The sequence below is a fragment of the Schistocerca serialis genome, chromosome 6, assembly GCF_023864345.2.
Source record: "Schistocerca serialis cubense isolate TAMUIC-IGC-003099 chromosome 6, iqSchSeri2.2, whole genome shotgun sequence".
Taxonomy (NCBI): Eukaryota; Metazoa; Arthropoda; class Insecta; order Orthoptera; family Acrididae; genus Schistocerca; species Schistocerca serialis.
In genome coordinates this window covers 312,378,807-312,395,175 of record NC_064643.1, presented here as the reverse complement: position 1 = coordinate 312,395,175, position 16,369 = coordinate 312,378,807, and the positions used below count along the sequence as shown (strand labels likewise).

General features: G+C 37.8%; 1 protein-coding gene across 4 annotated transcripts in view; it reads left to right on the top strand.

The window, feature by feature from the left end:
• Positions 1 to 16,369, top strand: part of LOC126484113 (cilia- and flagella-associated protein 91-like) — a 347,241-nt gene that overhangs the window by 217,675 nt on the left and 113,197 nt on the right. For 3 of the 4 annotated variants that reach the window (XM_050107494.1, XM_050107492.1, XM_050107491.1), the window contains exon 12: positions 15,768 to 15,989. The exons of the other annotated variant lie outside the window; for it this stretch is intronic. In XM_050107494.1, the coding sequence (XP_049963451.1) occupies positions 15,768 to 15,989 (222 nt within the window). The remainder of the gene's footprint in view (positions 1 to 15,767; positions 15,990 to 16,369) is intronic. 4 annotated transcript variants of the gene reach the window in all.

The following is a 16,369-nucleotide window of genomic DNA, read 5'->3' as shown; positions in this document are numbered from 1 at the left end:
ATGAAATTAAACAGTGTTTACAGAAAGGTAATGAGTTTTTAGGGTACACTGTGTAATATGATCAGCCATTGTATCCTACCACCAGCCATCTAGCCCCCTAATGTATTTCATCAGGCCCTGTGACACATTAAGTGGGTTGCCTTAATCAGTGACTTTTGCCAGTGTATGTGGTCTTATTATAAAACTTGCAAACGAGAACACCATCACTGCTTTGACTGGCTGGAAAAAATACTTGTCAGAGGGTCTTAGATAACTCTTGGACTGTGCAACTCACAAAATCTTCTGTGCATCTTCCACACAGTAATGTCATCAGCATGCTGTGTTGTGTTTTATACACTCATCAAAAAAAGTTTTGCATCACCTTGGTTCCAAGAGTTCTGGAACCTGTACAGAAAATTGGAATAGAGATCAACATAAACATCATTTCCGCCCTTTTTTATAGCTCATGAAAACCACACATTGCACATTGTACTGCCATAGAACAAGACCTTCAGATCTGGTGGTCCAGATTGCTGTACACACCGGTAACTCTAATACCCAGTAGCATGTCCTCTTGCATTGATGTGTGCCTGTATTCATTGTGGCATACTATCCACAAGTTCATCAAGGCACTGTTGGTCCAGATTCTCCCGCTCCTCAATAGTGATTCAGTATAGATCCCTCAGAGTGGCTGGTGGTCACGTCATCCATAAACAGCCCTTTTCAATCTAGCCCGTTCATGTTTGCTAGGCTTCATGTCTGGAGAAGATGCTGGACACTCTAATTGAGTGATGTCATTATCCTGAAGGAAGTCATTCACATGATGTGCATGATGGGGGCATGAATTGTCATCCTTGAAGACAAATGCCTTGCCAATATGATGCCGATATAGTTGCACTATTGGTTGAAGGATGGTATTCACGTATCATACTGCTATTATGGCTCCTTCCATGACCACCAGCTGCGTACGTCGGCCCCACATAATGCCACCCGAAACAGCAGGGAACCTCCACCTTGCTGCACTTGCTGAACAGTGTGTCTAAGGTGTTCAGCCTGACTGTGTTGCCTCCAAACACGTCTCTGAAGATTTTCTGGTTGAAGGCGTATGCAACACTCATCGGCGAAGAGAATGTGATGCCAACCATGAGCAGTCGATCCAGCATGTTGTTGGGCTCTTTTGTACCATGCTGCATGGTGTCATGGTTGCAAAGATGGACCTTGCCATGGATGTCAAGAGTGAAGTTGTGCATCATGCAGCCTATTGTGCACAGTTTGAGTCATAACACGATGTACTGTGGCTGCACGAAAAGCATTATTCAACATGGTGGCATTGCTGTCAGATTCCTCCAAGCCATAATCTGTAGGTAGCGGCCATCCACTGCAGTAGTAGCCCTTGGGTGGCCTGAGCGAGGCATGTCACCAACAGTTCCTGGCTCTCTGTATCTCCTCCATGACTGAACAACATCGCTTTGGTTCACTCCGAGACGCCTGGGCACTTCCCTTGTTGAGAGCCCTTGCTGGCACAAAATATCAATGAGGTCATGATCGAACCACAGTATTGACCGTCTAGGCATGGTTGAACTACAGACAACAAAAGCCGTTTACCTGCTTCCTGGTGGAATGACTGGAACTGATCGTCTGTCAGATGTCTAATAGGTGCTGCTCATGCATAGTTGTTTACGTCTTTGGGTGGGTTTAGTGACACTCTGAACAGTCAAAGGGACTGTGTCTGTGATACTGTATCCACAGTCAACGTCTATCTTCAGGAGTTCTGGGAACCAGGGTGAAGCAAAACATTTTTTGGTGTGTGTACAAGCTGCCTGTTTTTCTCTTTGCAAGCAGCTGAGTGGTGCATATTTTGTATTCTGCTTTTTGTTCTAAAATTGCTCTTTCATATTTACAAATGAAATTTAAGGTGAACATTTTTATGAACCATGCAAAGTCATTTCAGTGTTTGTGTTTTAATTAGAAATAATGCTGAAATCCAGTGAGTATGATCAACCACAAATTTGACTACGCTGGTAGATCATTACTTATTTCAGTTCTACCATATTTTACAGTCTATAAGATGCACTTTTTTATGTGAAAAATTGCTTCCAAAATTCAGGTGCATTTTATACTCGAAATTAATAAAAAAAATATTCAGTGTTTGATTTAAATTCCTGCCAGTCTCAAAAATGGGCATATATTTGATGCTGTGGGAAACCTATCTCTACCTGGCAACATTGGTTTCAACTGGCAGCAGCAGCGCACAAATGTGACGACCATGAGTTGTGGGGATTCACAAGCTTGCTAACACTGTCTCCTTCCCGCCCCATCATCACCAACCCAGAGTACTGTGTAGTCTGTGATGTGTCATTGCAGTCTACAGTGCCACTGAACTTGAATTGAAAGTAATTTGTGTCATCGGTAACAGTACAATATTTCTATAAGTAGTTAGTTTCATAATGGAAAAAAATCAAATGTATTCACATGATGTAGACTATAAATTGAAAGTAATAGCAATAGCAGAAAAACATGGTAACAGAGCAGCTGAATGGCATTTTGACCCTCCGCCAACAGAAAAAAATATTCGTGATTGGCAGGATAGTAAAAAAGAACTGAAAAAATTAGGAAGCCTAAATGTGCAAATATAAAACTGAATGCAAAATGGCCAAAACTAGAAGATGACATTTTCAAATAGATTCAAGGACATCATCAAAATGGCATTGGAATTAATATAGAAATGATTCAAATACACGCTCATAAGCTAACATACAGTGCAATTTAACAGACTTTAAGGGTGGATTTGCTTTGCGTTACGGGTTTATAAACTGTCATGGACTTAGCATGTGAACCAAAACAAAAATATCTCAGAAAATGCCATGAGACTATGAAGAGAAAATATTACCTTTCCATTGTTATATTATTCAATATCGAAAGAAAACCAGTGTGGTACTAAGGCAAATAGCAAATATGAACGAAATTCCTCTGACGTTTGATGTGCCGAGTAACAGAACTGTTGCTATGAAGGGTGCTAAAACTGTAACTGTAAAGACAAGTGGACATGAAAAAATGCAACAGGGTCATTCCACAGGAAGTGTACTAGGGCTCCCAGCTCGACCATCTTCAATTTTGAGGAAATTTGTACAGGATGTACCTGAGGGTCCTACATGAACTTATGCAAAGTTTCAGGCTCACCTGTAACTTGGTTGAGGTGCTATAGACATTTTCGTGAAGACCACTTTTACAGAAACTGAAAAGTCGTGAAGAAATTGTCAAGTTTGGCATTCCACTGTTCCTAATGTAAAAGAGCTAGACTCTTGCTTCTGGGTATAGTGGTACAACTTTGTGTGCTCTACACACAAATGTTGCAAGTAGAAACTTCCTGGCAGATTAAAACTGTGTGACCGACCGAGACTCGAACTTGGGACCTTTGCCTCTCGCAGGAGAGCTTCTGTAAAGTTTGGAAGGTAGGAGACGAGATACTGGCAGAAGTAAAGCTGTGAGGACCGGGCGTGAGTCGTGCTTTGGCAGCTCAGATGGTAGAGCACTTGCCTGCGAAAGGCAAAGGTCCCGAGTTCGAGTCTCGGTCGGTCACACAGTTTTAATCTGCCAGGAAGTTTCATAGCAGCGCACACTCCGCTGCAGAGTGAAAATCTCATTCTGGTTGCAAGTAGAGTTCAGAAAGCAATGCATCTGGCATAACCTCAGTTCAAAGTGGGCAACAAATCATGTTGCGAGAAATTTGCCCCATATTTAACAAGGCATAAGTAGTGGAGAAAGTGCGCTATGGACCTGATCTTCTGCCAAACTACTGTCTGTCTGGGTGTTTAGTATATCACAAATTTTGGCCTGGCTTGTGTGTTTAATTACTGTGCTACCATCCTGTAAATTTGCTAAAAAACATGAATGCATCCGGCATAACCTCAGTTCAAAGTGGGCAACAAATCATGTTGCGAGAAATTTGCCCCATATTTAACAAAGCATAAGTAGTGGAGAAAGTGCGCTATGGACCTGGTCTTCTGCCAAACTACTGTCTTTCTGGGTGTTTAGTATGTCACAAATTTTGGCCTGGCTTGTGTGTTTAATAACTGTGCTACCATCCTGTAAATTTGCTAAAAAACATGAATGTATCAAAATATACCCGTGTTCAAAATCATGTATCTCCTCCAAATGGACACCTACCACATTACATTCATTAACACCATTCAACAGAGTACATTTCATATTATTAGAAAAAATTATTTTCATTTTGGTGTCTCTTTGGGTAAGGTGCAAAAAATTCGCCTTAACTATTGACTTTTTTGGTAACTCAGAAAATCCTGGCGTTGGTCCATGGTGGCTATGCCACTACCAACCTCAAGACTAGTAACCCGATCGTCAAGGGACCAAGCCCGATAGCCATACAAGGTCAGCCACGGGTGGGTTTCTTTACTGCAGGTTCCCAAGCCCGAAAGTGGGTGCCTGGCAGGTTCCCAAGCCATAATGTGAATATCTAGCAGCTTCCCAAGTCTGAATGTGGGTATCTAGCAAGTTCCCAAGCCTTTTTTGGGTCTCTCTATGGTTCTTAAGCCGTAATACTGAATTCTTCGAGTGTTAAATGTTTTAAATTTTTTGCTGATGCCCAAAACTATTACTTCCTGCAAACTGTATTGCCGCCCCATCATTGAAGCAGCCGGGACTGGGATGACTGCAATTATCTGTTGTTCTAGGAGCCAGCAGATGTCTCTTCTAGTAGGCAATGAAATGATTGAGCAGCTCCATGAGGATGCATGAAATTAATCAAGGCATCTTTTTCTTCACATGAAACTGCACAGATATTTCCTATCCACCATTTTCCATCATAAACGCAAGCAACATACTGGCCAGGCTGTGGTTCATTAATGGCAACATGTTAAGTAGCAATTTTAGCATGTCGCGTAACATTTGCTATAAAGAACAATATATCATTTGATACTCCGTGAATCTTAAGTCGCTTTTCATCAATTGGCACAAAATGGTGATGGTCTCTTGTACCAGACACTGAACATCCATCCTCAAAACATTTCTCTTGATCAATTTTTGCATCTTCAATAATTTCTTTTTTATTATAAATAAATTCAATGCCATGAACATTTTTTTGTAGGAATTTTTGTACTGTGCTGCAGAATCATTGCTAAAATAATGAATATGGTTAATTTCTTTAAAAATGCACTTAAGGGATTTGATCAAGTACGTTAAAAACACATGCACTGCAACTGTGTCATGTCGAAGGCAATCACTGTTTATGCAGTAGCTGACACTCTTTAGGTCTTCATTACCTTTGTAGTAAATGACAAATGGATGTATTGAAGCTTGACTATTTTCCCAGTGGAATTCCTGCACTGTGTCTTGGACAATAATGGAGTAATTTTCTGCGAAATCCATTAATATAAGCATTTCTCCTGGTTTGAGACCTTCTTTAGTGAACTACAAATGCTTGATCTGATGCTTTCCAATGTAGTAGTGAGTAGAAAGGGCCAACAGTTTTGTAACTAAAAGTTCAATGAATTCTTCAACTGTCATTTCTCAGGTTTTAAGTGTATATCAGTGTGAGTCCATTGTTTGAACTGAATTGTATCCTCAGGATCAATACCTGCAAATGCGCTTTCCAAATATTCATTTAGAGCTTCTGTTCCTGGACATACTTCACAGCGATGAAGCATGCAATCCTTTGTTTCCAAATTACAGACAATTTTGCTCATTAAAATTTTGTATACTTCTTTTATTGGGCTATGTGCCAACATTAGTTTCACATTTTGATGTATTGTGCAGATACAAACTGAATGTGAACCAGTTGTGCCAGTGGTCACACACCACTTTGGCTTTAATTCACAAAATTCGGAAAATCCAAATTCCGGTCCATTTTTATTGCAGTACGCAACAAACATTTCTTTTAAGTTGCTCAGTAATAAGTATTTCTGTTTTTTAACCTTTTCTTCATCTATCTGAACAGTAATACAGTCCTTTTTTCCTGGACAAATCTGACTAAACTCTTCATAATAAAAATGTTCTATGACTTTTGCCTTCACATCCTCAGAAAGCTTTTTCCCACATTTACCTTTGGGCTGTGCCAATGTTCCCTATTCAGCTTTTAATTTTCTAGCCTCCTTACCATTCTTTCTGAAACACAAAGTTCTTCCATAGTCTTTTTGATAGACCAGCTTTGGGGAAGTAAGGTCAAAATTTGAATTTTCTTGTTATTACTTGATATATGAAATTTTTCTTTCAATTCTCGGATCAGCTCAATGTAATCTGAACAAGTCAAGCATTGCTTGCTTGTGGATTGTTGCTACAGTTCACTGGGATCAAGTCCTCCCACTTCTGCAATATTCTTAATAATTGCACCTTCAACTTCATGTATTTTGTGCTTTGCATATCCTTTTGTATCCCTTGCACCAATTCATTGCAATTTTAATGGTGATATTCCAACAGATGTTAACCTTGTATTCAAATTGTGATCAACATTAGTCTCATCATCTTCATCTGACTGATATCTTACGTTCATTTGTGAATATTTCAATGTATCAAATTCTTTTCTACAGGAAGGGCATGTTTTTTGGCCTGGTTTAATATCAGACATGGTTATCCTTTTTAGTAGGTCAGTTGTTTCTATGTTGATTGAGTGCAAGCTTTTTCATGCAGTGTGGTTTCTCTTGCCAAATGGGTTGCAGCGTGATCTTTGCAAAGATTCAAATCTTTTTAGGGTAAAGCTTCATGATGGAAGCATAGTTGAGTATTTTCAGTAGAGCATAGTTCACTCCGTATAGTAAGTAATTCTTGTTCTTCTAAGGAAAGTTGCTTTACAGCTTTCAGTCTTTTTAAGGCACTGTATGTTGTTAAATGGCATGGGGAATAAGTATTTCCAAAACTGCATACATTAACTTGATCTTGTTCTTCCATTTTAGCAACAACTTGATATGCTTCAGACACTAAAATCAAATTGTCGAGTCCTAAATAAAGAAAAGAAATAAAATTAATAAGCATTCAGCTTTCCAAAAATTATGTAGCAGTCTCTAGCACAGTTAAATGGTTAAATTTAACAATGAACCTGTCACAAACAGGTTTAAAATCACCGAATAAATAGCAAAATGAATATTTAAATAATGAAGACATAATCAACAAAATTCCAAATTTTAGGCAACATTTTTGCACCTTACCCAAAGAGACACCAAAATGAAAATAAGTTTTTCTAACAGAATGAAATTTGCTCTGTTAAATCATGTTAATGAATGTAATGTGGTAGGTGTCCATTTTGAAATACATGACTTTGAACACGAGTATATTTTGATACATTCATGTTTTTTAGCAAATTTACAGGATGGTAACACAGTAATTAAACACACAAGCCAGGCCAAAATTTGTGATATACTAAACATCCAGAAAGACAGTAGTTTGGCAAAAGACCAGGTCCATAGCGCACTTTCTCCACTACTTGCCTCGTTAAATATGGGGCAAATTTCTCGCTATATGATTTGTTGCCCACTTTGAACTGAGGTTATGCCAGATGCATTGCTTTCTGAACTCGACTTGCAACATTTGTGTGTAGAGCACATAAAGTTGTACCAGTATACCCAGAAGCAAGAGTCTAGCTCTTTTACATTAGGAACAGTGGAATGCCAAACTTGACAATTTCTTCACGACTTTTCGGTCTTTGTAAAAACGGTGTTCACGAAAATGTCTCTAGCACCTCAATCAAGTTACAAGTGAGCCTGAAAGTTTGCATAAGTTCATGTAGGACCCTCAGGTACATCCTGTACAAATTTCATCAAAATTGAAGATGGTCGAGCTGGGATCATCATCTAAACTGGGACACTTGACATGGAATGACCCAATACACGGTTGTCCTTTCATGCTGTGCTGACAGTGCTAAACTTAATCCAATGATCATTTTCAAGTGCAAAACAATGCCAAAACCTTCTGAAATACCACCAGGTGTTATTGTTCACAAAAATGACAAGGGTTGGATGGACGAGACTGGTATGAAATTATGGATCAACAGTGTGTGGAAGAGAAGGAAAGGTGCTTTACTGGGGAAGAGTTCTCTTCTTGTGCTAGATCAGTTTAGTAGTCATTTGAAAAATTTTCTGAAAAAGAAATTGAGACAGGGAAATACAGAGCTTTCTGTTACTCTGGGAGGGCTTACTTTGCAATTGCAGCCTCTTGATGTCTCGATAAATAAACTATCTGAAGTGTATATGAGAGAGGAATGGAACAAATGGATGATGGATGAAACCCAACTTTAATTCATACCAAAGGAAGTGAGAGAATGACCAACAATCAAACAATTGAGTCAGGGGATAAAATAGTCATAATCTAGAGTGACAGAAGACGTTATTGTTAAATCTTTCAAGAAGTGCAGCATAAGTAATGCTCTTGATGGCAGTGAAAACCTTCTTATACATGAAGAGAACAACAGTGATGGCAAAGAGCAAGAAGAAGAAAAAGAAGAAATTTCAGATGATTGTTTTCAGGAATTTTAAAGATAACTTCAGTTTTATAAACTAAGCATCTCTTTCTTCAGTCTGACTTTGCAGTCTCATAATAAAAATGGTAGTAATGTTATTTTTTTAAATAAATTTGCTTAAAAATTAAGGTGCATATTATAGTGAGTAAAATATGTGTAAATTTTCTTGATATGTGTCTTTATAGCAACCTTTGTTTGCCTGTTTGAGATCTTTTTAATTAAAAAATCTATTTAAAAACTTGATTTTTTTTACAGTTGTTAATCGTCACTGATGATGTTGGCATATCAGCTGATTCATGCCATGAATATTGTTGGGATATTTCATAACATATAAATGCATCATACAAATGTGATACTCTGCTTTCAAACTGAAAAGAGAAAGTAAAGATTCTGATGATTCTGCATTGATCTCAGATGCAGATTTCTCAACTTCTGTTTTTGGCTTGAGAATGGTAAAGTTGCCAGGTCAGGCAAGCACTACACACAATAAACAGCTGCTTAAATATCAGAGTACTTGTTGTATTAAAATATGAAGAGGAATTTTGTAATTTTGTGTATTGTGTTATTCTGATTCAAGCAATTTTGACAGTGTTTTGTTGATAAACATGTGTAAAAAATGTCTGTACAATGTTATCCATATTGAATATTTAGTGTGTTGTCATCTCTGAGAAAGGTTACATGTGTTTTTATACAAAAATGGGCCAGAGAACCTGTTTTAGGCTAAATATGGAAATTTTTATGAATGATCACTTAATAACCATCACATAAGTCACTGATGATGTTGGCATATCAGCTGACTCATGCCACGAATATTGTTGGGATATTTTGGGTATCACGGGAACTAAGAGTCTCAAAACTGGCAAGGAATTTTAAAAAATGTATAAGCTTTGTTTAAAACAGATTAAATTTCAGTTGCGTTTCCAAGGATTAGCCCACATGAACTGGTTTGTGGACTGACTGGATGCAGAAAACATTGAAGCTAGGAAAAGATACCCATTCACAGGCTGACCATCTCTGCTGCCAACAACAAATCTGATATGATTCTTTACTCTACAAGTGGAATTGGAAAAATGACAGGAAGTTGAGAGAAGGCAGATAGAACAATGCTCCACTAAGAAAAATTGCAGGAAGGCAAACTTTTCCAAATGTAGGTTAAAAATAAGAGAAAGATACAGCACTTGCCCCATTTACATGCTTGCATAATTGTAGTCTGCAGACCTGTGTTCACTTTCTTAGGACTAAGTGAAATACTGACAATAGTGATTGCACACTATCATCTTGCACCATATAAGTTATGAAGTTTTCAGAGTTGTGAAAATTTGTTACTATAATAGTTCTAAAAACTATTGCATGATTTAAGTACTTCTCTAATTTCTGGACAAATACCCTTCAGATGATGTAGTTCTTGAAATTTATGCTGAAGCAATATACAAAATGCTGATGTAAACATATGTTTTAGAACATTAATAATAATAATCATACAATAATATTCTAATTTTTAAAATCTGTTGCTCTTCAAAATTTGTGTTTGGATTGGAGTGGATGGGGCAGTTAACAAACTGCCCCTCACTCCCCACCTTCTACCCTCTACCACCTTTCAGAATTAACCCCTAGATCTGCATCTGATGAAGGAATCAATAACTATATGCAGTTAAAGTATCATTGACTATGGATGTTAAAAGGAATGTTAAGGAATATAGAAAAATATGTCTGCTTTGCAAGAAGTGTTGTAGGAAACTGGTTGCAATTTATTTTAGTAGGCGACATTAAGCTTTTGTCTTTGGGAAAGAAGATGTAGAATACCAATGGATAAAATTCAAAAGTGCATTATGCTATACTTCATATATATCTACTGAAAAGGATAGTGAGGAATAGGACTGACCCATCATGGTACAACAGCCTTGTTAGAAAGTTTCTGTGAAAGGAAAGAGAGCTTCATTAAAGACTTAAATAAAGTCAAAGCCTTTTCCATAGACAAAAGGTGTTGAAGTCAAAACAAAAAAAGGAGGGGTATTCAAGAAACTTTCAGTGAATTTAAAATAAAATTTTGCCTCCCAGTCTGATGAAAACTGTTACATAGGTTTTGACTTACAAACATGCAGTAAATAGTTTAGAATCATCTAAACAGTAGCTCAATGATCATACTGGCACGTGATAACACAGAGGATGGAAAAATACTGAATTTACTCTTCTGACATGGTTTCACATTGGAAGACTGAAATATACTTCCTTCTTTCATCATTGCATGAGCACCATGATGATAAATATTAAGATATCAAACAATGGGAACTCCAAGTTGGAATATCAACAGTTGCACAGGATAGACTGCTACATGCCATTGAAGATGACAGATTGAGTTGCAGACAGACACAACAAAAAGACTGTTACGTACTAAGCTTTTGGTCAAAGCCTTCTTCAGAAAAAAGGGAAAACACACACACAAGCAGGCACACTTCACGCACACCTGACTGCTGTCTCTGGCTGCTTTAGCCAGACTCAAATATTAAGATGTGTGTACCTGGATTAGAAAGTCAACTAAAATCACACAGCGGAGGAAAGGCAGCAGGACCAGATGAAAGAGCTGTAAAATTCTTTACAGATTGTGTAATTCTTAGTTTATTGTGTAGGAGATAGGAAAAGGTTGGGAAAGAATAAAAAAGATGAGAAATTCAATCAGACCCCAGGATTAAAGGTGAGAGAGCCGGTGGTCACTTTTTCCTGCGATCAGAGTGAACTGCTCAGCCTTAACCTGCCCCAACATTTGCCTCTCCCCTCCCTAAAGAAGGAACTAATAGTTCTAGAAGCTAGGATTGAGTCATATACTTTTATGTTCCACCTGCTAAACATAACTACTGATGAGCAATAGTGTCTAATAATTTTATAGTTTTCTTTTATATACAGATGTGAAAGAAGTGCTCTCCTCTGGACAAGTTTGCTGTAGGTCACCAGACCAACAAATCATTTCAAGTTATTTGAAATAGTTACAGATTGTTCCTGTGTCCCAGAAGATCACCAGACTGAAGTGCATAACAACAGGTCTGTAGGGATGACATCATTTTGTTGTGGTATTGTGTAACACATACACTCATGTTCAGAAAAAACAGAACACCTTGAACAACTAGAGATAGGACGTTCATGTTCACATGACATGTACATCAGTATGTTCTGCAGAAATGATTAGCATTTGAACCACGTTGGCCTGCACATTTGAGGTCAACATCAATATCATGGCACAACACCAGTAAAATGTGCCTGCGGCTCTCATTGTTGCTATAAACTGAAGGTAAAGGAACAGTGTGATTTGAGTAGATGTGCAGGATGATTCGCAGACATATACACAATACTGTCAAATCAGTAAGTTTGAAAGATAGTGCATTATTGGCATGAGAAAATGTGATGCACCCATCCAGGAAACTGCTGCTCATGTGGGACGAAGCAGTGCAACAGGTGTGTGCAGAATGTTTCACAGAAGGCTGTAGAACACAACAAGATGAGTCAAGTTGCACCACCCATACCACCTGCCCAAGAAGATCGACACATCATCCAAATGGTGTTGCAGGACAGATCTGTGTCCTCCTCGGCTCTGGCACAACAGTGGCACATCATACACTATCAGGGGTGACAGTCCTTCTGTGCCTGCCTTTGACAAGTGTGTAGAAACAAGCTAGATGGCAATGGTTAATGGAACAACATTACTGGGGATAAGAATGGCATCAGGCAGTGTTTCTTGGCAAATTCAGGATGTGTTTGTTTGAATTTGATGGCTGCATTTTGGTTTGCCACGAAGAGGAGGAGTGGCAGCAAAGTAACTCCATCTGCACAACATATACAGCACCAACTCAAGGCTTTATTGTGTGGTGTGCTATTGGCTACAACCAAAAATCATAGCTGGTGCATGTCCAGGGCACTGTGACCAGTGTGAGCTATGAAAATGACATTCTTTGACCCATAGCAACACCCTTTCTGCACAACACACCAGATCCCATTTTTCAGCAAGACAATGCACAACCACATGATGTTTATTTATTTATTTATTTTCTGTCCATATAACAAAAAATGTTCGGACATTGTCAGGAAAATTTAGATTACATTACACATATACAGTAAAATATTTACATTCTTTCATAACAACATATGGATCAAATATTTATTCTTTCATAACAACATATGGATCAGACACATGTCTGTACACATTATTTTTCAAAAGGGCACTACAAGTAGATTCCTCTATAGTGTAACACAATTTAGCTTGTATTTATAACAGTACAGTACACATAATACAGTGTATAATTACATTCTTTCATACCACTGATGGATCGGAGATATTGTCTATATACACTGTTTTCCAAGATGGCACTACAACTTAAAGTCCTCTATAGAGTAACAACACTTCTCTCTTAATAATTGCTTCAGTCTACTCTTTAGCATATTTAGATTTACTTTCTTGAGTTCACAGGGAAGTGCATTGTAGAAAATTGCTCCCATTCTGTGTGGGCTGTGGTCTGTTGCCTTTTTATTGGTCACAATTCTATGAAAATTTTCCCTTCCCCGTGTATCATAATTGTGTACATTACTGTTTCTCATATTAAATTCAGGATGTTGTTTCACAAACATGACTGTCTGCAGTATATACATGGAGTACACTGTAAGAACTTTACATTTTCTAAAGATATCTCTACAAGGCTCTCTCTTCTTTACCTTGGCTACCATTCTTACTGCCTTTTTTTGTAATCTAAAAAGTCTGTCTATATGAACTGCTGATGTCCCACCCCCTATCGCAATACCATACTGAAGGTGTGGATGAATCAACCCAAAATATATTTGCCTTAAAGTATCATGGTCCAACAAGGCTGAGACCCGTTTCAGTAGATACACATTTCTACTTATTTTCTTGCAAATATTATTTACATGTTATTTCCATGATAAGTGTTAATCAACAACGATGCCCAAAAATTTATGTGAATTTGCATATGCAAGACCCAATGGGGATGTAAATACAGTATCAGTTATGGCAGCATTATAACTGTGGATGAACTTCATTATTACTGTTTTGTCTTTATTTACAAGAAGCTTGTTTGCTGTAAGGTATGCGGACAGAAACTGATCTCGGTACTGTTAGCTGCAGACTGCATATCACTGCCACAGCTGATGAAGGATATGTCATCGGCATAGCTTACAACCATGCAATTTTGGGGTTCAAATAAGTTATTTACATATACAAGGAACAGAAAAGGCCCTAGTATGCTTCCTTGAGGCACGCCACATTGAAGTGTCCTGAAGTTGTTAGGAGCTGCTCATTATTTTGATAAGTTAGCTTTACACATTGATTCCTGTCTTTCAATTAGGAGGTAAGTAGTTTCAAGGCCAGTCCTCTCAACCCATACTCTTCTAGCTTACACAGAAGAATGGAATGATTCACAGTATCAAAATGTGCCTATTACCTTGTCACTTTTGTCCAGCTTATTTAATAATTCATGTATAAAAGATGCTACTGCTGTTGTAGTAGATCTCCCTTTTCTAAATCCATGTTGTAGATTGTTTAACAGATTGTGTTTGGTGAAATATGATGCGTGAAATATGTTGCGTGAACATGTGCCTTCTTAGTGTCAGTCTTTTGCCCTGGCCCACTAGATCACGAGACTTGTCACCAATCGAAAATGTGTGGGATATGGTGAATTATGCCCGTTTACTATAACCTTTCTGGAAACTGGAAACATCCCCTGTAGGAATCAGCATGGATTCAGTAAACAAAACACTGTAAAGTTCATGGCATAAAGTGTTTTCCATTGTTTCAGATATTTGGGCTTCTTCTCATTCCAATCATGTAAGGAGCACAGGAAGAATGGTTTGCTTAAATGTTTCTGTGTGGGCTGCTATTAGCGTAATCTTGTCTTTGCAATGCCTGTGGGAGTGATATGTAGTAAGTTGTAAAATGTTTCTACAGTCCTCACATAAAGGTGGTTCTTGAAACATTGTAAGTAAGCTTTCATGGCTTTCATGTGATAGTTTGTATCTGTTTTCAAGCATCTGCCAGCTCAGTCCCCCCCCTCCCCTCTCCCGGCATGTCTGTTATGGACTCCCATAGGTGAAACAAACCTGTGTCCATTAGTAATTCTCTTCTTTTTATACAGTCAAGATCTCCTGTTAGTCCTCTTTGATGTGGATGCTACACTTGGGCAATAACACAAGATGGGTTACGCAAGTGTTTTCTGAGCAATTTCATTTGTAGATGTATTGCATTTTCACAGTATCCTACCAATGAGTTGAAGTGCATCATTTGCTTTACCTGCAACTGAATCTTTGTGATTGTTACGTTTCATATCCTTCCAAATTTTTACATCCAACTATTTGTAAGTTGATCCATCCCATTATGATGATATTGTATCCATACAACACTTACTTATTTTGTTTTGTAAAGTGCGCAATTTTACATGTCTAAGTGTTTAAAGCATGTTTCCAGTCCTTTCCACCACTTTGAAATATTATCAACATCTAACTGAATGTTTCTGCAGCTTCTATCAGACTGTACTTCATTACAGTTAATTCCATCATCTGGTAAAAGTCTGAGGGTACCATTAATATTGTAAAGGGTCCTTGGGAAACACCTAAAGTTACTTCTACATGTGTGAGTTACTCTCATCAAAGAGAACATGCTTTGTGCTTCCTGCCATGAAATCCTCAATCCAGTCGGAAATCTCACTTGATACCTCTGCCAGGCACTTTATTGTGAATAGCAGAGTAATCACATAGATGTAGATAATTGTATTTTGTATGTGTTGGCATGGTATTGACTTAAGTGATTTTCAGAAGTTAAGATGTTCTGCATCATTTCTGCTTTGATTCACAGCTTTTAAGTTGTCATGTGACAAAATAATGAGTTGGGTTTTGTACAACAAGTGGATGCCAAGGGTATAGACAGTAGTTTTGTGCATCATTCTGCTATCCTTTTTGTAGCCTCGTTGTGACCTGTTCTTTCTTCCATCTCGTAGGTACAGTTTTTGTTCAAGGGATCTACAGTATATTATGGTTAAAACAGGAGCTACCTCAGTCAGAAATTTTGTTTAGAGCATGATAAGGCTTTTGTTGAGCCTGATGCTTTGTGTAATCCATTAGGAGTACTATTTGGTTGGAGTGCTCTTCATCATGCACCATAAGATGGTTTGCTGAATATAGATGTAGACCCAGATGTACATAGATGTAAATAATGTTGCACCCCATTTTCTGTAGTTCTCAGACGAAATGTATTAAAAAGATCACAATCATTTGTTGGAAATTTTCATTGAAGTGAAAATTGTATTATAAATCCAAAATTTATTTTCAGGATAGTAACTGGCTGGCAATGTGTAACTACTTAGATGGACTGTCCTTGAGTGGCATACTAAACTTCTTATTAAAAGAGATGACAAGACTGCAGGATGAGCGTCGAGCACATGCATTTGCTTTACTTGCAGAACGTGAAAGAACTTTAAGAGAATGTGTAGAAGCCGAACGCCGACAAGCTGAAGAAAGAAGGCGTAGAGAACATGATGAAGTTTTTAAACAGGTTCAGTCATAATCACTTATTTGTCTTGTTGAATTTATCCAATCTGAAATATCACAGGTAGTACTCATTTACTCTGGCTTTAAACCAAGCTTAGAACATTAACATTTTGTTTTTGTTATGTTCTAGTGTTCTATATACGTCCTATATAGTGAGCTCAGGGATTGTGCCACCTTGCATTTCATCTATTTGAACTATCTTGACTGAAGCATGTAACTAATATTTAATTGTGAAGAATATAATTCTAGTTATGAATCTAGGAAGTGAAGATGAGCTCTTCAAAATAAAGTGACATAAATAATGAAATATTATCAACTTAAAGCAAAATTTGATATATTTTTGAGTTTTCAGTCAAATAAAAGAGTCACCCTGATACAATGTTT